This window comes from Telopea speciosissima, chromosome 10 (assembly GCF_018873765.1).
Source record: "Telopea speciosissima isolate NSW1024214 ecotype Mountain lineage chromosome 10, Tspe_v1, whole genome shotgun sequence".
Classification (NCBI taxonomy): domain Eukaryota; kingdom Viridiplantae; phylum Streptophyta; class Magnoliopsida; order Proteales; family Proteaceae; genus Telopea; species Telopea speciosissima.
Window position 1 is genome coordinate 20,302,453 of NC_057925.1, and position 21,860 is coordinate 20,324,312.

General features: G+C 38.2%; 1 protein-coding gene and 1 long non-coding RNA gene across 4 annotated transcripts in view; one reads left to right on the forward strand and one right to left on the reverse strand.

Annotated features, from left to right (window-relative positions):
* Window positions 1–21,860, forward strand: part of LOC122641868 (nucleolar complex protein 2 homolog) — a 102,687-nt gene that overhangs the window by 593 nt on the left and 80,234 nt on the right. For all 3 annotated transcript variants that reach the window (XM_043835188.1, XM_043835186.1, XM_043835187.1), the window contains exons 2-5: window positions 8,744–8,804; window positions 12,863–12,971; window positions 13,062–13,113; window positions 13,208–13,302. In XM_043835188.1, the coding sequence (XP_043691123.1) occupies window positions 8,744–8,804; window positions 12,863–12,971; window positions 13,062–13,113; window positions 13,208–13,302 (317 nt within the window). The remainder of the gene's footprint in view (window positions 1–8,743; window positions 8,805–12,862; window positions 12,972–13,061; window positions 13,114–13,207; window positions 13,303–21,860) is intronic.
* On the reverse strand, window positions 393–20,263 carry LOC122641871. The gene is made up of 4 exons (XR_006329976.1): window positions 20,252–20,263; window positions 16,535–16,539; window positions 2,693–2,697; window positions 393–518 (listed from the first exon to the last, which is right to left on the reverse strand). It is a non-coding gene; the product is annotated as an uncharacterized LOC122641871 (long non-coding RNA).

Here is a 21,860-nt window from a genome sequence, read left to right on the forward strand (position 1 = left end):
GCTGGCGTGCCATATAGTGTAGATCATGGTTCTAACAGTCGCATTTCGGTCTTGTTTTGTTCAGACCGAAATGACCAAAATATACTGAAATGGGTGAAAATTTGCCAAAACAATGCATTGTTTGCTAGACTATTTCAGTTGGTCTCGTTGGGCAAACGGCCACATTAGGCTGTGATACTTTAGGGAAATGTTATTTTAGCTTGTATAATCATTTGTAAACCTTCACATAGCAAGAAAAGTCAAATAAAGAGGTGGTTTGGATTTGCACCCTTGGTTGGCAGTATGTGCTGAACCCTATTTTATACCTTGTTTAATATTGTTTGTTCCATGCATTGTTTTAGTACTAGAAAACAAAAAGGCAAGTAAATCAAGTAAGTTATGCACCATAAATAAAGAAACATAATATTGATTAATTATTTATGAAATAGTACAAAGTACATGTAACACAGACACCCAAGTCTCAACAATACAATATTGTCTGCAAATACAGGATTACAAAGTAAAAACTACAAAGTGGACTCCCTCAAGCCATCCTAATGGCTACTTCCACAAACTATGACGTGGAAGATCGAGCCCACTCATGGACCGATGGAGCCGATGTGCATTTTTCTCCTACTGTATGACAAATGCAGTCCGCAACATAGTGTGCTTGAAGAAACACTTGTAGTCTCCATAACTGCCCTGTAAATGGCCTAATCTACATACTAGAGGTAACCTATCCTAGGGTATATGTCATTGTACTGTGAGTGTGAAGAACCATCCACTGAGCCCCTGTGACTTGATGGTGTTGCCAGCATGTACAACTGGTGGGCTGGTTAGGAGAAGAAGCTGCCCACAAAGGACAATCTAGTCTGTGACGGTGAGTGGGCATCATACTCAAAAGCACTGGGAATGGATGAAGATGTATGCTCGTCCACGCTAGTAAAACAACCGTAGCCGCCTCCAGATGCATTGGCAAAGGATGGGGCTCGCCAGTGCCTACTTCATTTGCTGTTTGCTATACTCAATCCTCCAACAGTGCTAGACAAGCTATCGATGTCCATACAATCAACCCACTCATCTGGTTGGAACCGGGGACGAGGCCCTCTCGTGTAGCCTACATGTGAGGATGGACATATAATGTATCTATATCTTGTGTGGCGTGATCAAATTGGGTCTCCTCACTTAATTGAATCAGCTCCAGGACCGCCTCCCGCTCCTCCTATGCCTGGTCATCCTCCTTTCAAAGGGAATCATATCTATCACCCTCATCACTACCTCCATCATCATCGTTGTTGTCACCGTCATCATCTCCACGAGTAGACGGTGATGGTGTGCGAGTGTGACCAGTAGAATGGGATCAATTAGGGTCCTCCTCATTATCCCTGATAGGTGTGGGCTGGAACGGTTGAGGTGTTTGTGAGTTGTATTTGACATTCATCACCGGCTCACCTCTATCCCTTACCCACTCCACCAAGGGATCCTCCTCTGACCATCTCAAAGATGTCGGCTCAGGTCCCGGTCGTTCTCATAGTTTGAGAACTCGCGAGAGATCTCGGCAAGTTTCTCAGTTTTTTGAGAAACCGAGTCGAGTTGGCATACGAGTTGTAAAAGTGCAACATCTCGACCCGAGATCTCGTCGAGTTCTCGAGATCTTGAGAATCTCGGCCCAAACTCCTTTATATGAGTGCTAGATCTCGAGAGGTTGGAGGAAAATCTTGGTATACAGACACCTATCTATGCAAACCTTGGTATACAGACACTTATTTACGCCAGGAACCAAGACAGATACTTATTTATGCCTAATATCATTTACTTAAGATATTATTCATAAATAAGCAAATACCCCCTATTTGAATCCAATAAAAATAGTTAAAAATTAAATTCCAAAAGGAAAAAAAGTCAACCCCCAAGTTCAAGAACAAAATTGGATTTTCGGCGGTAGGTGCAATTTTCAACTTTCTAATTCTGGGGTTTTTCTCAAATCTAAAAATTCCATAAATCTTAATATGGTAAAACATTGCTAAAAACCAAAAGTACGGTAAAATATTCATTTGTTTTGATGTCCAAAAAAATATTTTCATTCAGAGCGATTTTGACAGCATTCGCGCACACCAAATTAAGTTTGACCGGTACATAACTCTTTCAATATAAATGAGATTTAAGCAATCTTGGACTTGTTATGTACCGGTCAAACTTAATTTGGTGTGTGCGAATGCTGTCAAAATCGCTTAGAATGAAAATATTTTTTTGGACATCAAAGCAAATGAATATTTTACCGTACTTTTGATTTTTAGCAATGTTTTACCATATTATGATTTATGGAATTTTTAGATTTGAGAAAAACCCCAGCATTAGAAAGTTGAAAATTGCACCTACCGCTGAAAATCCAGTTTTTGTTCTTGAACTGGGGGGTTGATTTTTTTTCCTTTTGGAATTTGGTTTTTTAACTATTTTTATTGGATTCAAATGGGGAGGTATTTGCTAATTTATGAATAATATCTTAAGTAAATGAAATACAAATTCATTTACTTAAATGATATTAGACATAAATAAGTGTGTTTGTCCTGTCTTTGTCCTAGTTTCTGGCATAAGTAAATGTCTGTCCTGCTTTCCCACTAAGTGAAACTCCTATTTGGACTGTGTTTTTGCAAAATCTGATAGTGCCATTGTGTTTAAATGGCCTAAATAGGCTGAATACCAAGTTTCAAACCCAAACTAGGTCTAAAACCCACCGATTTGAGGCTTCGAGTCGGAAAAAAAAAGGCACCAACTCGGTGAGATCTCGACTCGACTAAGTTTTTCTAAGGGTCGAGTTGGTACCGAGTTCCGAGTTTTAATACCTTGGTCGTTCTTCATACCCATGCGTATGTGCTACATCTTCAGCCTCACAAGGTTCAGTGCAAACCCATGGTTGTAGATAAAGGTGCTCACTTGTCTCGCTCTCTCAACCAGACTCCAATTTTATCTTCCCCATGTCCTTCTGCATGAGGTCAATGCATTGGGCTGCACAAGGGATCCAAAAGAGTCGATACTTACTATTATACTTCAACATCTCACTGGCCTTCTTGAAATTGCTTCCGTTGTTCATCACAATCTAGACAACGTTCTCTACTCCCACCACCTGGATCACATCCTTCAGCAACCAATAGATATATTTTGCATCATTTTCCACCTTGGAATACCGATTTGAGAAATGCTGTCCTCCCATCGTAGTAAATCTTAAAGTTGATGATGGACTTTCTCCGTGGGCCTTGTTCAACAACCAACACACATGATTGTCACCCCGTAGCTCTCCTACATCCCCTTCAAGTCATCTATATACTCCTGAAGCTCCTTTTTTTGTTGGGGGGGGCAAATACACATCCATCAACTCATACGCGGCGGGCTCCTTGACCCTTGGGCCAGCCTCAGCCATCGTATCTAGCATTGTTTGATAATCGGGCCTTGTAGTGGTGTGATGCAGATTCATCACCCAAATGGGCTTATTTTATTAGGAATAAGTTTAGGGTTGGGTTACATACATGTTGGGCCTTTGATCTCATGGGTTTCTAATGTAATAGACCACTTTTTTGGGGCCTAAAATATGGGTATATAGGTTGCATACGCGATTAGCCCAATACTTAGTTATTTTTATGTTTTTTAATTGAACCGGTTCAAATTGGTTGCATCCAATTGGTTCAATTTAAGTGATCATGTGACTTGGTTAAGTGGTCATGTGATGTAAGTTGGGCTGGATTAGCACTCTATAAGTCCAGCCATGTTTTGAGTCTATTTCCTTTAGTATTTTAGTTTCCTAGTCAATTTAAATTACCTAATAGGTTAGGGATAGGATTAGGCCATTCCTTTTTAGTGTCCAAGTCTATTATTGAGTCTTCTATATAAGTTTGTAAGGGAGGCCAGCATTGTAAACGAATTTTGATTAATGAAAAACTTTTATTTGCTGCCATTGCTGCTGCCCTGCTCTATTGAGTGTTGCTGCGTGAGTGTGCATCCTTGTGGTTCCATCAAGGTGGAAAGGGACTGGTGGAATCCGGTTGACTCCTTACGCCGTGACGGCTGGGAGGATCTTCTTCAATTCGAAGGTGGCTCTGTCCTTCACATCTGTTCAAGCTGCTGCCAGTGGAATCTCCAGTAAGTTTGACACCCAATTTCTTCTTCTAACCCCTCCATTCCCTCACTCCATTAAACCCTAAAACCTGCAACCGATTCTGCCCCCAACAGCAGAATTTTACAACCCCTTCAAACCCTAATCTCTTTACATCATTAGGATCCCCTAAACCTGCATATTAAAACCCTATAAGCCCCTTTCCTAAAATCTGCCCCTAAACCCTAGATTTTACAAACAGTCCATTTTCATAAGGCCTCCTACCTGAAACCGTAGATTTCCAATTTCATCCAAATCCATACAAACCTACACCATTAGACTCCTAAAAACCTGCACATCTTTACCAAATAAACCCTAGTTCGAAACCCTAACCCTAACCCTAATTTTTGCCCTAATTAACCAAATCTGCCCATTCGGCCAACCCTATTACATAACCCTATTCCCCTGGTTCCTAGTGGGATTTCTCCTATCTAGGACTACATTATGGTGTTTGTTGGGATGCTGGTGGAATAACAACCACTTAAACACATCTTCAATTTACGTTGCTTGTATGCTTTTTTTCTTGTAAATGCGGAGATCTTACTGCAGTACGGGGTCCTCTCGTGGTGGTACTGGAGGTGAAGGTGGAGCTGCCCTCGTACTTTGTGATCTCCTGAAGTACAACTCAGCCTGCTTCCTTCCCTGTGGCTGTGTAGATCCACTGCCACTACCACTTGCTTTAGACGGACCTGCTCGTCCCCTAGAGTCTCTGTGTGACTGTGTCTATGCTGCTTCTCATGAAAAGTGGCTCTGCTACTCACCTCTGCCCACCGAAAATCCCTAGCCTCTGCCTCTGTGTGCACATCTTCAGACACAAACACTGTGTCATCATGATCATCCCCCTATCCTGGCTGGGTCGCTAGAACTGCCTCCTCAAATTCCACCCTCAACTTCTCCTCTTCTGCCTTCCTCCGATGCCCTCCCTTTACATTTCACGTATGGCCCTAGAAATCTCCATAAGAACCATAGGGCATGTGGCCACATCTTTAGCATTCCCAGCCAAATGTTGTTGCAGTCTTGTGGCCCCACCTCCCATGATCTTCTTTCCACAGTAATTACATTGTGTTTTTCTCTGGTCACTTCCAATCGGCTGTCCATGCCTTCATGATATGTCTCCCCTGTTGCCATCTCCTCCCTGGGCAGCCATTGATGCAGTTAGACGTTGGACTAAATTGGAATATTGTAATTTTCTTTTTCTTATTTTTTATTGATGTTATTAGAACCGTGGGAAGGTAAGAGTCCAAGTTATTTGAGAATGCTTTCTGTTTTAGATTAGATAGAGTTAGGTTTAAATTATGATTTCAGTTTCAAGGTAGGATTAGGACTTTTATTTATAAAAAGACATGTAACCCATCAATTTGAGACAGATTTGAGAGTTTGAATAGAAATTATTTGGGTTAAGACGATGGCAGTCATGAGCCTTGCGTGCTTTTCTTCTCCCCTCTTCTGATTTCTTCTTCTTCTTCTTATTTCTCCTTTCAACTGCTTCTTCCCTGTTCACAGTTTTAGCACCGGTCACTGGGCTTTTTTTCTTTCTGGGCGGTACCACCAGATTCATCAAAAGCCTCATCAGATCTTTAATATAGGACGATTGGTCCTAAGACTCAAATCACAGGTTCCTTTCCCTAGGGAGATTCATACCCTGGATCCCTGCTCCCAATCGGTTCACCTGTTAGGAGTTACAACTCAGGTTCAGATCTGGTTTCCTCCATCGACATGTTCAGGTTGCAGAGATTCTTCCAGCTTGCTGGTTGTTGATTTGTACTGTTTTGGAGGTCAATCTTCAGAGGCTTGCGTGATAGCTACCTCCTCAAATTTCTGACCAAAGGGAGGCCTATTGAGGGAGTTCGATGGATTAGATGAGTCGTGGGTTTCCGTTTTGAATTCTGGGTTTCTACTCTGTCGAAGGTTGAAGAAGATATAAGCCTCTGAAATTGCAAGTAAGGAAACTATTGTTATTTACACAAAACCCCTAGATTCATTGATGCTATTCTGTTTATCCCCACTTTAAGTGTTTCAGTTCCATGAATACCCTTTACCCACACGTTCAATCCATTACTTATGTTTTGGAGTTCTGATAATTTACAACTGTGCCATTCCTTCTTTACAACTTCAAAATAATTACAATACTGCCATCCTATTATAAACTTTTTTGTATTTACAATTCTGCCATTGCTTATATAAAGTTCTACATATTTACGGATATTGCCATCCATGCTTTTTTTTTGAGTCTTCTATTATTCGGGTGGGCCCATAAGCGATCTAATTAGGGTTTCTGGACCCTGGATCTGCATCAGCCATTATCTCACCACCGTACTGTTGCATGAAAAAAACAAGCCATTATTAACTAAGGCGCATCAACTGAGACCACTAAAACAACTATGTAACTAATTATTTTTCTCTTAATTAAAAATAGGGCGCTGGGTGGGCACGCCGCCTGCCTGCCTGGACCAATGGGTGGGTGGAATGGGGAGGGGCAGGGTGGTTCTTTCCAAGGTGGGGGGGGGGGGAGAGACGGGCACAACCTGAGCACCCTGGCAGTGTGCCCAGACTTTAAACTTTCATAATTTTTCGAAAAAATATTGGCCTAATACAACAAAAGCAATTCTGGTACAGCATAATAAGCCTCTTTTGAAATTACTTTCATAAATTTTCTTTATTTTTCACACCAACACATAATAATTTTCCTTATTTTTTGAATTATTAAATAATTTTTTTTTATTTTGAAAATAAAAAATAATTATTTACGGGCAGAAAAAAAGCAAACTCCGCAAGGCCGTAGATCGATCGGCCAATGGTGTCTAACATATATAAAATTGAGCCCCATACAATTGATACTAACCTTAATTTTTTCACATTTTTGTTGTAGAAAAATCTATTTTTTAAATCATATATATATATACAGAAAAAAAATTTCGACATTGTGAAGCTGCAGGTCAGGCTCCGGTGTTTGACATAACAATTTCATCACAAACTTTCTGGTATTTATCATAATTTTTGCAAAAAAACTCAATTTTATGAAGAAGTTCATTACCTGAATCTGTTGAATGTGGCCAAGTCTTCACGAATATGCAGCAACCAATGTCTGTGGAGTTATGTGGCATCCCGCAGCAGCGTATTCCAGTAGTTTGATGAGGTGAAAGTGGACAAAATCCAAGCAAATGGTGTTTTTCTCTTTCCCACTGGAGAAATAGACTAGACAGTTGAATTTTGACCAGAACTCGTGAGACATGGTATTTATGTGAAGGCGAAAAGTTGTTTCGCTGAAACAACAGGACAAAAGGTCGAAATTTCAGCGAAAAACCGAAATATCGACAGAAACCGTGCGGATTCAGTGATTCGTCTCCTGTTTCATCTTGGCCATGTTGAAATTAGCAAAATTTCGTTGAGATTTCAGTGAGTTTTTGAGCTATGGTCTTGGCCATGTTGAAATTAGATCTTTAATAACCAAGATTTGGTGTTTGTGTTACTTTTATTTTTTTTCCCTCACTCTGGTACTGCTCTATGCTCTATTGATCAATGTCCAATTATCCAATCAATTTTATTAAGCTGGTTTCCATCACAGAATAATGAACAATTTCTAGTTGGCATTCTTGATGCTGCTAGTCTTATTTTCGACAGTATATTGGTCAGGTTCAGTTTTGCTATCAATCTTATTGTGCTGGGTTTCCATATTATGAGAGGTTATTGAATACTGGTGTAGTTGCATTACACATTAATCCAGTATGGAGGGCTATGCAGAAGCTTGGGAGGCCCATTAGGTGCTGGTGGAAGTCCAAATCCAATGGGCTGAAATTGACCTTTGTGTAGTTATATTATAGGTTAAGCCTTTATTTTTAATTTTTTGGGTTTCATTGTAATGGTCCTAATTTATAAGCCCATAAAGTGGGGATAAGTTTAGTACATGGGATTAGTAGTTAAGTTGATTGTTTCAATTAGATTTGAATACTTAATAGCTAGATAGAGTTCTGTTATAAGTTTATTTATTTTATTGCGTGTGAGTGTGATTTGGAGTTATTTTATGAGTCAATTTAAAATTTTAGAAAATCTTTCCATCAATTGGAGATGATTTGAGTAAAGAATATGAGTTTTTTAAAGAGTTTTGGTGTTGAGCATTTTATACAGGATTGGTATCCTATACCTGATTTCTTCTCTTCCATTTTGTTCTCTGCTCTCTTCTTCCTCTCAAAAGATTGATCTCATTTCTTTTCCCTCCCCTTCCATCGATCTGATGTTTTTTTAACAACCCAATTGCTTCCTTTATCTCAGATCTGATCACAGATTTGATCATTGGGTCTGCTTGCCTCTGGGATCCATAATCTAGATTTCCACATTGCATTAAATACTTTCTAGTTGGTATACTCATCTTTGCTAGTCTTAATTTCTGTGAGTTGTGCATTCTTTTTGGTTATTATCCTTGGCTTTGAGGCAAGATTTCTTTGTCAATTTGGTATCTACATTGGAGTACCCATCATGCTTGATGTTCTTATTTTGTAATTGATAAAAAAAATTGTTATTTAGTTAAAATCTGTGTATTTGTAATAGATTTAAGTTTCATTTGAGCTTGAAGCCTTGAATATAATATTCATTCTACTGACAAGTTTTAAATGACTATAGGAGATAAAGGTGATACATCTGATGAAAATTTTGGATCCATCACAGACCTGTCCAATGGAAGGTAAAAAGGTGATCTTAATTCTTAAGACATCCATTCTCATTACAAAACCTTACAAAAATGTCAGGTTGCCTTGCCTTTTATTTAATCTATTTGGACAATTGTTGTTTATTACTTTTTTCTTTGAGATTATTGGCACTGCAACTTGGACTTGGTGAGCAGTTCAGGTGCCGACCCAACTCAATCATACTCGTAAATGGGCCAGCCCAAAGCCAAAATTAAATCAACCTTGTTGAGCTTACCCAACCCAAATGAAACTGAGCTACATTTCTCAACCCTGACACATTTTGCTTTCGTGTACAGTTGAGTTTGAACTAATATATACATGCAGGACAGTAGTGCTTAGCTATGAGATTATGACACAGACATGTCCAACAGTTTCTAACATTTTTTTTTTGTTGATAGATGATAGAAAGATTTAAGTGGGGAAAAACAAAAAATACCAGATAGAGTACATGATGTAAGATACGACTACAGTAGGCCAATGGTCCATATAGTTTCTAACAGTTTGAGCTATTTCATAAGTGGGACATGTCAAACTCTTATACGTTGCAGTTCTTATCTTAAAAAAACTGAATTCATGGACATCATATGAAAGCCCCCTATAGATTTTAGCTTGTATAAGTCAAACTCTTAATTTTATTATATAATTATATAATGCTATAAGATTAGGTGGATGAAGTGGAGGGGTGCATCTCCAGTGTTGTGTGTGATAGACAACAACAGCAAACTTAGCCTTATCCCAACTTAATGGGGTCGGCTACATGGATCCAAACAAAACAAGGTAGGAAAAAGAATGAAGAGATGGGGAAAGAAGTAAGAGAAGAAAAATAAAAAATAACAAGTGAAAAAGGGGAATAAAGGAAAAGATGAAAGATGAAAGCAAGAGGAAGAAGCACAGCCCAGCGAGTCAGGAGAATCTCATCTAAATGGGATCTGCTACATGGATTCTTGCCCGCCAATAGGCTCTAACCGAGTATATACTTGGAACAAGATCTAGACTATGCATATCCTTCCTCACAACTTCTCCTATAGTCATTTTAAGCCTGCCCATAGCTCTTTTAGCTCCTTCAATCGTAATCATATTACTCCTCCTTACTGCGGTGTCCCTAGGCCTTCGTTGGACATTACCATACCACCTTAAACGACTCTCTCGGAGCTTGTGATGGGGGCAACTCCCAAGTCAGTTCTAATACGATCATTCCTTACTTTATCCTTCCTAGTTTTTCCACACATCCATCTTAACATCCTCATCTCTGCACAAAACTTCTCAATAAGATACTTCTTAATCGCCGAACATTCCGCCCCATACATCATAGCCGGTCGTACAACAGTCCTATAGAATTTTTCTTTAAGCTTTATGAGTTTAAGGGAATACATTGGTTGCACAGCTCTCCGGACGCACCTTTCCACTTCATCCATCCCACTTCAATTCTGTGTGAAGCATCTTCCTCTATGTCGCGTTCTTTATTTAAGATTGACCCTAGATATTTAAAATAGTTACTTTGCGGTATCTCTCTTTCTGCAATTCGCACCATGTTGGTATCCATCATAGTATGACTAAAATTTCACATCATTTACTCCGTCGTCGTTCTACTAATCTTAAGGCCACTTGTTTCCAAGGTTGATCTCCAAAGCTCTATCTTAGCGTTAATCCCAGATTTTGTCTCATCCACCAATAGAGATTATACAGTATCATCTACAAAGAGCATACACCACGGGACCTCGTCTTGAATGCTCTTGGTTTGGTCATCCATGATAAGCGCGAAAAGATAAAGGCTGGCTGAACCTTGATGTAACCCAATCGTAATTGGGAATTCCTTACCCTATCCTCCCGCTGATCTCACACTAGTTACCGCGGTCTCATATATATCTTTTATTATATCAACATATTTACTTGACACCTCTCTCTTCACTGGAACATGAATTAAATCTCTAGGGACTCGGTCATAGGCTTTGTCTAGGTCAATAAAGATTATATGGAGATCCTTCTTACTATCCCTATATCTTTCCATTAGCCTCCTCAATGATGAGATAGCTTCTGTCGTGGATCTACTTGGCATAAAGCCAAATTGATTCACCGAGATATGGGTCTCTCTTCTCAAGTAGGCTTCAATAACCTTCTCCCAAAGTTTGGTAGTGTGGGTCATAAGCTTTATGCTTCTATAGTTATTGCAGCTTTGGTATCCCTTTTATTTTTGTAGATCGGGACTGCAATGCTTCTCTTCCATTCATCTGGAATCTTCCTTGTGTTTATAAACCCGTTAACAGATTGGTTAACCAATATACCCCACAACTTCCAAGGATTTTCCACTCTTTTATTGGAATCTCATCCGGGCCTGGTGTCTTGCCTTCTTTCATCTTTCTCAAGGCTTCTTTAACTTCTGCCACACTAACCCTTCATACATATCTATGACACGTGGTATGTTGTTGAATAATGTAATCATCTGGATCATTTCTTCTCGACCTATCTCGATTTAGTAGGTTACAAATATATTCATCCCATCTCTTCACAATGTCCTCAGCTCTTACCAAAACTCTTCCGTCATCACCCCTGATACACCTCGCCTGGTCGAAATCTCTACTCTTCCTTTCTCTCATCTTTGCTATCTTATATATATATATATATTTTCCTCTTCGTTTGTGTTTAGCTTCATTTTTGGCATCAATACCTCTTTTTATACTCTGGTTTTTTAGTCCTTTGCCATGTCTTAAAACACTCTTTCTTGGTTTTAATGGCTACTTGGACCTCGCCGCTCCACCACCAAGTCTCTCTAGGGGCCTGACGACTACTCTTCGCTTTCCCTAGCACATCCTTGGCAACCCTCTTAATACAAGTCATCATCTCTTTTCACATCACATTAGTGTCTCCCTCAAAGTCCCATTTTCCTTGGTTGACCACATTATCTGTAAATGTCCTCAAGGATTGCCCTTTTAATCTCCACCACCTTATCTTAGGGTATATAGGTTCCCTCCTCCTACCCTTATGTACACTGAGGCACATATCCAGGCCACCAGTCTATGTTGGGTGGTTAGGCTCTCCCTAGTAATAACCTTACAGTCCTTACACCTCCTTCTGTCTGCCCTTCTTGTTAGGAAGAAGTCTATTTTGCTGGTACGATTCCTCCTTTATAGGTAACTAAGTGTTCCTCTTTTTTTTTTTTCAAAGAAAGTTCTCACAATGGTAAGATCATACACTACTGCAAAATGTCTAGGATTGAGGTCCCCTCCTCATTCCTCTCCCCAACTTCGTAACAGCCATATACACGTTCATAACCTCTAATGACATAAAAGAATTAAAATATACTTTGGATGGTACTTTGAACTCCTTAGGTTGTCAATTAAATACAGATAAAAAAATGGCAGAAAGAAGAGAATCATTTGGTTTACACTTTCCATTGTGTGTGGATGAACCTAAAGTGGAAACTTTTGTCTTCCAGATGAACTACTCATTCCTGTTGAAACTGAGAGGTACTAAATTTCTAATGGGGTGGTTGATAACTTGGCAAAACATGGTTGCTCCATTATATACTCTGTTTTGGGAGTGCTATCCTTCTATGACCTAAACTTCAAGATTCCCTCTTTTTTTTTGGGGGGGGGGGTGTTGGGAGGTTTTTTTTTCTATAGTTTAGGATAGCTCGTGGAATTTATTTCTCTCTTGAATGGCTGTTTTTCTACATAATCTTTTTCCTGCTGGCTATTTGAAAATTGTTTCTCCATCATGTGCTCCAAAGAGAAAGAGTTGCCTGAGCGGTGGAAGAAATGAATCTGGACGTAAAATTAATGGTTCAAATACCCTGCCAGATATCTACATGCCGCATTACTAGAGAGATCCTCTCCCAAGTCAGCATTGGAGGATTTATTGTATCCTAATTGAAGCTCATCTACTTTCCCTGCTTTGTATTATTTTGTACTGTATTAGTAATATTCATTATACGGTATACCTCAATGACTGATATAATGGGAGTAGACAGATTTTCCAGTATTTATAGGTACTGTAAATTAATTCAAATCATTTGGTTATGCTGAATTTGTTCCTTATATGGTTACTCTTGTTTTAGAAACTCTGATGGTGAAGCTTTTGGATATGCGACTCTTGATGTCATATTCAGTGAATATGCTAGTGACACCATGGAAGATGCTTCTGACAGTGATGGGTTTTTCTCAGAGGTCTGTAGGAGTGATTCTTTCTGAAACCTTTGTTACTTAATAGATTGAAATCGATTTTTTTTATTTATTTCCTATTAAAATATTACTCAGGATGCGAGCTGCCCGTACTTTGCTGAAAGTGAACATGAGAATGATTCTGAAGGCAAGGGTATTGTAATAAAATCAAATTGTGTCATGTAGCTTCTAGGGTTCTGTTTCTAGTTTGGTTTCCTTATAACTGGTAGGAATGTCTACAGATGTTGGTGGTCATAGTGCATTATTGGGACATAACAAAGAAATTCACTTGGAACTTGCCAAGCAAAAGAAGAAACTGGACATTTTAAAGAAAAAGGTGAGTCTTAAAAGCAGTTCTGCAAAATATTGAGATCAATAAGGAAGTGAAAACCCTCTTGGCCTCTTCTGATTGTCTTTTCTAGTTTCTTCACATTTGTCAAAGGTGTAGTAATGAGTATTAATGTTTTTAAGATTTATCAGTATTCCATTGGAATGATGGCATGATGCAGGAGCATCTTCAATGCCGTATTATTATGCTCTTGTAGTCTTGTACATGTGGGAAAATGACTCTAATTTATCAATACTGATCAGAAAACTTTTACATCGACTCCATGTAGCGGTTGGGACTGATTATCACGGTTATCTTTGTATTGTATTGTATTTGTATGCTTTAGATCCAAACGCTTGAATCCACGATTCACATTGTAATAGATCTGAACACTGAATGGGGCAGAACAGAGAAAATAAAGAAAGAGAGGAGAAATGAGAAGGTAACTGATATATTAGTAGGGAAAAAGTTACCATAGTTGTCAAGGTGACTAGGCTACCCAAGGCGTTGGAGGAGTGGTTAGGCGACAAGGTGCCCTAGGTGTGATTAATGATTATAGGTAATATAGTAATGATAATTTTACAAAATTGTGTTTATATTCAACATAGAAGCCATATCAATGCTATATGATATACTTATGCTAGTATGGCCTAATATGAGAAAACCAACATATAATAAGCAATGATAATTTTGATAATTTTACATAATTATGTTTATATTCAACATAGAAGCCATATCAATGCTATATGATATAATTATGCTAGTATGGCCTAATATGAGAAAACCAACATATAATAGACAAAGCATAGGATATAATATAAGCATAGTCATCTTAAAACAAAGCAATAAACATAAATCAACGAAAACTCGTGAGGTGCCAACAAGGTGTGTTGTCACCTTGGACCCAAGGAAGAGCCTGGACGCCTAGGAAACACCTTGACAACTATGAAAGTTACTACCGATCTGGTCATTTGGTATTTATTCAATTATATAACTCTTAAACTGAAGTATGCCCTATCCAGTACTTCTCACCATGGTTCTCAATCTCGGTTTCCGAAAAAACTGAGATGAAACGTGGTACGAGTCAGGTTTCGATTGGTTTTAATCATATTTTGCATATTTCGGTAGTTTCGACCAGTCTCAACCGTAAAATACCCAGTTTCGACCAATTTTGACCAGCATAATTTCGGCCAGTTTCGGTAGTTTTGACAGCACATGACATGAAGAGTTTTGCCCAGAAAAGTACCAGGTTTGAGTGAAAACTTGGGAAATCTCAGTTTCCTGGCTGGTCGAAACCAGCCTCGAAATCGAGATTTAGAACTGTGCTTGTCACTTTATAAATCAATACATCTCACTCAACATGATCAGTGCATCTCACTTAATAGGGTAGTTATTCGGTATTTATCACCAGCACTCCCCTCAAGCTGGGTCACTTTATAATCCAATACATCTCAGTCAACATGATCAGTGCATCTCCTTGAATAGGGTAGTGATTCAGTATTTATCACTAGCATTCCCCTCAAGCTGGAGCATATACATCTTGAATACCCAGTTTGGAACACATGATTAACATATTAAGGACCTTGACTCAAAGCGTTGGTGAAAATATCACCCAACTGATCTGAAGAATGAACATAAGGTGTAGAGATAACTTTCTTCATAACCGCATCCCACACAGAAGGACAATCTGCTTTAATATACTTAGTTTGCTCATGAAAAACATGATTACTAGCAATCTGAATAGATGCTTATAATTGTCACAAAACATTTCCATTGGTTTAGTGACAAGCGTAGTTGTCAAGGCGGCAAGGCAACCCAAGCCGGTGGAGGGGCATCTAAGCGCTTAGGCGCCAAGGCGCGGCGCCTAGGCGACCAAGGCGCCCAAGTGTTATTTTTTTAATTCCCCGCTTTCTAACATTATTTAGTATGCTATAATATGTACCTTAAATCATAAAAAAATCAACATTAAGCCACATCAAGTCATAAAAAATCAACATTAAGTCACATCAAGTCGTCAAAAATCAATTTTAAGCCACATCAAGTCGTCAGAAATCAACATAGAAATAGAAGACATCAGAACTGAAGAAGTAAGCTATTAGAAGTTTGAAACAATCAAAACATACATTTGGTTTATATGTTCTTGAAATTGGTCATTTTTCAGGTATACCTAGTCTTACATTTGGTTTATACTGTTCTTAGAAAATACGATCTTATGAATAAGTAATTAACCTGCTCTCGATTTAGAGGAAATGTTCTTGTTATCTAAGAAATTTGATTGATCAAATGATTTTATTTTTACATGAGAATTTTTGTATTCGGTAGAGCACAAAACCAGCTTTCCAACAAATCCAAGATTTGCTTAAATCTGATTTATATTGAAGGAGTTATATTCCGGTCAAACCTTATTTGGTGTGCGTGAATACTGTCAAAATCGCTCTGAATGAAAATATTTTTTAGATATCAAAATAAATGAATATTTTACTGCACTTTTGGTTTTTAACAATGTTTTGCCATATTAAAATTTATGGATTTTTTAGATTTGAAAAACCTTCAGCATTAGAAAGTTTAAAATTTCACCTACCCCCAAAAATCCAGTTTTTGTTCTTGGACTGGGGGTTGACTTCTAATCCTTTTGGAATTTTATTTTTTAACTATTTTTATTGGATTCAAATAGAGGGGGTATTTGCCTATTTATGAATAATATTTTAAATATAAAAACATTTACTTAAATGATAGTTTGCATAAATAAGTGTCAGAACCTGGCTCAAAACCAATTTAACCAGTACAAGGTGCCTACAATAAGGCGGCAGCCGCCTAGGCACCTTCAAATCCGCATGGACGCTTAGGCGACGCCTTGACAACTATGGTGACAGGCAAACTAAGCTCTCCCATGAGAATTTTCAACCAAATCAACTTTGCCGCTGTGTGAATCATAACACGATAATCAACTTAAACACTTGATCTAGCAACTGTACTCTAGTTCTTACTTTCCCAAGTAATTAGATTGCAACCAACAAAGGTATAATACCCAGTAGTAGACCTTCTATCATCAACAACATCAGTCTAGTCAGCATCAAAATACCCAACAATTTTTAGACGGTTATGTTGTCTGTAAGCCAACCCTTCTCTTGAAGCACCATTCAAATATCATAATATACAATAGACAGCCTCCCACTGAACCTCCTTTGGTGTCTCCATAAACTAACTACAACACTCATAATTGACTAACAACAACAACAACTCAGCCTTCTCCCAACTAAATGGGGTCGGTTACATAGATCCTTGCCCTCCAATCAGCTCTATTCGAGATCATAATTTATACAAGGCCTAAGCTATGCATGTCTTTCCTCACCACTTCTCCTAAGGTCATTTTAGGTTTGCCTTGAGCTCTTTTAGTTCCTTCAATCTGAATCAAATCACTTCTCCATCCGAAGCATCCAAAGGTCTTCGTAGAACTTGGGCCATAGATCAAGAACTCGTCTTGAGTACAGGTTTCGACTTGGCCTAAAAGCGAGTTGGGTTGAGATCTCGACGAGATGGGTTATTATTATTTTTTTAATTCGATGGCTGGTTTCGGTGGGTTTTAGACCTAGTTTGGTCATGAAAGTTGGTATACAATCTACTTAGGGCCAGTTAAACACAATGACACTATCAGATTTTGAAAAATCAAAGTCCAAATAGGAGTTTCACTTAGTGGGAAACCAGGATAGACACTTATACTAGAAACGAGGACATACACTTATTTATGCCTACTAGCATTTAAGTAAATGTTTTCATTTACTTAAGATGTTATTCATAAATAAGCAAACATCCCCTATTTGATTCCAATAAAAATAGTAAAAAAATAAAATTCCAAAAGATAAAAAGTCAACCCCCCTGTTCAAGAAAAAAAACTAGATTTATTGGTGAAATTTTCAACTTTCTAATACTTGAGTTTTTCTCAATTCTAAAAATTCCATAAATCTTAATATGGTAAAACATTGCTAAAAACCAGAAGTGCGGTAAAATATTCATTTGTTTTGATGTCCAGAAAAATATTTTCATTTAGAGCGATTTTGATAGCATTCGCTTACACCAAATTAAGTTTGACTGGTACATAACTCCTTCAATATAAATCAGATTTAAGCAATCTTGGACTTGGTTGAAAGCTTTCATTTTCCAGCTTTTGTTCTTGAACTAGGGGGTTGACTTTTTATCCTTTTGGAATTGGAATTTGATTTTTTAACTATTTTTATTGGAATCACAATTAAGGGGTTATTTGCTTATTTATGAGTAATATCTTAAGTAAATGAAATATAAATACAAAAACATTTGCTTAAATGGTATGAGGCATAAATAGGTGTCTGTATATCAAGGTTTGCATAGATAGGTGTCTGTATACTAAGATTTCCCACCGAGATCTCGGGCGGGTCGAGATCTTGACCCGACTGAGATCTCGCTCGAGTTGGGGTAAAATATCATTTCGACTTCCATCTCGTCTCGAGGTTCTGAAAAAAGCAAGATATTTGCTAGATCTCGCGAGTTTTAGTTCCATGAACATGGCCATGCCACCTCAAATGACTTTCTCGTAGCTTATCATGTATCGGAGCTACTCCCAAACCAGCTCTAATATGATCATTCCTAACTTTATCCTTCCTAGTTTTGTCACTCATCCATCTCAACATCCTCATTTCTACTACACTGAGTTTATCTATATGATGCTTCCTAAGTGCCCAACACTCAACACCATACATCATAGCTGGTTCAACCAAAAAAAAAAATATTATAGCTGGTCGTATGACTGTAAAAGTTTTAAAGGAATACGCCTATCACACAACACTTCGGATGCACCTCTCCACTTAATCCATCCTATTTTTATTCTTTGTGAAACATCATCATTTGTATCACCTTCTTTAGTTATGATTGAGCGAAAATAACTAAAATAATCACTTTGCAGAATCTCCCTCTTATCAATTTCACCACCTCATTATCCGTCCTAGTGTAACCAAAGTTATACACCATATACTCAGTCTTCGTTATACTCTTCTTAAAACCTTTTGATTCCAAGGTTGATCTCAATAACTCTAACTTGGCATTAATCCCAATGTTTATGTCATCCACCAAAACAATATCACAACAAAAAGCATACACCAAGGAACCTCATCTTGAATGTCTTTAGTTAAATCATCCATGATAAGCGTAAACAAATATGGGCTTAAAGCTGATCCCTTGATGTAACCCAATTGTGATTGGAAATTCACTACCTTGGTCCCTCACAGTTCTTACATTTGCACCGCGCCATCGTACATATCTTTAATTATGTCCACATATTTACTTGAAACACTTCTCTTGTCTAGTACTTGCCAGATTAACTCTCTAGGGACTCTGTCATAAGCTTTTTCTAGGTCAATAAAGACCATATGGAGATCCTTCTTGCAATCTCTAAAAATTTCCTTAAGTCTCCTAAGTAGGTAAATAGCTTGACTAACAATGCATATGGCAAAAGAGATTTTAGGATGAGTTATTGTCAAGTAAATCAGCTTGCCAACAAGACATTATTTGCAAATTCCACACTGCTTTCATCACTAAGTTTAATATTAATATTTATAGGTGTATGCATCAGTAGGCTTAGCCCCCAACATTCCAGTCTCTAAGAGAAGATCTATGTAATGCTTTCTCTGTGATAAGATGATACATTTTAACTTATTATTATTTGAATACGAAAAAAATTAGCTGCAAGAGAACCAGCACTCAAACAGAATGCAAATGAGCTACGGAGAAAAAGTTTCTTAATAGTCAACCCCATAAGTCGGATTATACCCTTCGGCGACGAGTCCAGCCTTCAGACTCTCAATAGTTTCATCTGAATGAAACTTAATAGTAAAGCCTATCTACGCTAAACAAGTTCTTTCCCTTCCGGCAAGGAAGTTAGCTCCCAAGGATTCTGACTGATTAGATCATCCATCTCAAGATCTATTTCCTGTTCCAACCAGGATGGGCAAGAGCTTCCATATAGGGAAGAGTAACAGAGACCAGAGATAAAAACAAGGCAAATTGGCAATAGGAAGGAGAAATATGTTGAAAAGAAGCATAATTGGCACTAGGATGGTTAACATTTCTAGAAACATTACAAGAGCACTTGCCTTTACGAATTGCAATAGGAAAATCAAGATCTGAAGAAGTCGAAGGAAGAGAAATTCCATCTGAAGGGGAATGTAATGGAGCAGGCAGGATATCCACCGACTGTATGGCTTGAGGTGCCTTGAGACGTTTATGATGATAAACCTGGAGAGGAGGAGATGGTCAGATGGTAAAGGAGACGGAGGAGGAGAAGACAAATGATCATCAAGTGAAATCTCATGACAAACAAGAAGAGGAGATGGAGAGAAATGTTGAGCATCCAAAACTGTTCCAGCATTAGAAAAGTAGGGTTTGCCTTAAAAAAAAAAAATTGTAACATTGGCACTAACCTCGTGTTTTCGAGATACTAGATCAAAACACTTGTACCCTTCCTGAGTATGACAGTACCAAGGATGTGACAAAACACGTGCAGCCAAACACTTGAATAGGAAGAGAATGCAAAGTTAAACTAGGAAAAAGAATAGAGAAAGGGGTCTGACCATTCAAAACAGTGGAAGTCGTCTGATTAATTAACTAACACACAGTGAGAACAACATCTCCTCAAAATCCTTTTGGAATGAGCGACTTCCAAGAGATGACAAATTTTCCACTCAGCAACCCTGTTTTGCACTTTTGCTAAGGTGTGTAAAAGTACAAGCAGTTTGATGGATAATTCCATCTCACAACAAAAAGAAGCCCTGGACCCTTGGATAATTTCAAGTGCATTATCAGAACGAAGAACGCAGATATTAGAATCAAACTGAACTTGTATTTCTTTATGATATTGTTTAAAAATAGAAACAAAATCAGATCGATCTTGTAACAAATATAGCAAAGTCATTATGGAAAGATCATCCACAAAATTAACAAACTGTTTGAAACCAAATGATTAGAAACACAACAAGAACCCCAAATATCAGTATGAACTAAAAGAAAGGAGAACTACTACTCTTCTTAACACGAGGACTAAAGTAAAATGGTGGTGCTTTCCAAGTTGACATGATGCACTCTCTAGAAGAGATAAAGACCCAAGAGATGGAACCAGTTTACGAAGCTTGTCCAAGGAAGGATGACCAAGATGACAATGTCATTGAAGAGGAGACACAACACGATGAATGCAGCAACAACACGATTGGAGAAGGCATCATTGAAGTAAGGCAATCCAGAGGATTAAGGCCTGTCACCAATCATCCTCTTCATCTGGAGATCCTGAAAAACACAATACGATGGATAGAATGTAATGGAACAATTTAACGACTTAGTGAGCTGACTGACAGACAACAGATTCATAGGAAATTTGGGAACATGAACAGAAGACAAGGGTATAGAAGATGATGGATTAACAATACCATGACTATGAACATTATAGGACAAACCATCAGCTAAAGTAGCAGGAGAAAGAGAATTTGTCTGATGATAGGAAGTAAATACGAAAAACTTACCAGTCATGTGAGCAGATATCCTTAAATCAATGACCCATTTAGTCTCTGATGTAGAATGAAGAAGGGCAGGAGTACCTAAATGAGCTAAGGTGGCAGAAGGGTTGGAAGAAGAGGCTCTCGATTGAGTTTGGAGGTACTGAAGCAGTTGAACCAGATTATTATACTTCTCCTGAGATATCACACCAGAATTTGTTCGGTTGTCATCAAGCTGTCCACTACCCAGTGTAGTATGAAATCCATCATTGTCGGAGGTAATTTGGTTGTTCCATTGAGGTTTACAAAACTTATCCCAACATTTTTCAGATATGTGATTGGTTCTACTATAATGAATACATGGACGTTTCCAGTAGAATTGGTTGTCCAACCTCTACCACAACGACATGTCCTCCCCTTGAATCTTGATCTCGAGCTCCAGAGGGGCTCCTTTACCATGACCAGTAGTAGTGACAAGAACAGAATTCTCCTTAGGACTTGCTGGTGTGGGGGTAGAAAATGAAGGAAAATCCTCAAGCTTTAGTCTAGCATAGGCACTGCTCATAGAAGGCAAGTTGTCACTTGTTAACATCTGATTTTTTACTCCTTTGAATTCAAAGTTCAGTCCATAGAGAAATCAGCTACTTGAAAATATGCCTTTTGTTTTTTAGAACATTGATATCAGCAGTAAAAGGCTGCTATTGATTTAGGTCTTTAAGCACTGTAATTTTCACTAAGAGATTTATTCCCCTGTTCCTCAAAAATCTGGTACACACACGAGAAATATTTTGGTCTTGACTAAACTCCCATGGACAGCATCCCAAACCTCTTTGGCAATTGGATAGAACATAAAATTGGCACTAGCAGGTTGTTCCATACTATTCCATAGCCAACACTGAAGCAAATAATCATCCTTCATCCAGTCCAGGTAAATTTTATCATCTTTACTAGGAGGGGGCATATGAAGTTTCCCTCCTTGAATCAATATAAGCATTCACAGATTGTTCTCACAGTAAAAAGTTTGATGCATTCAATTTAATAGATGATATCTGG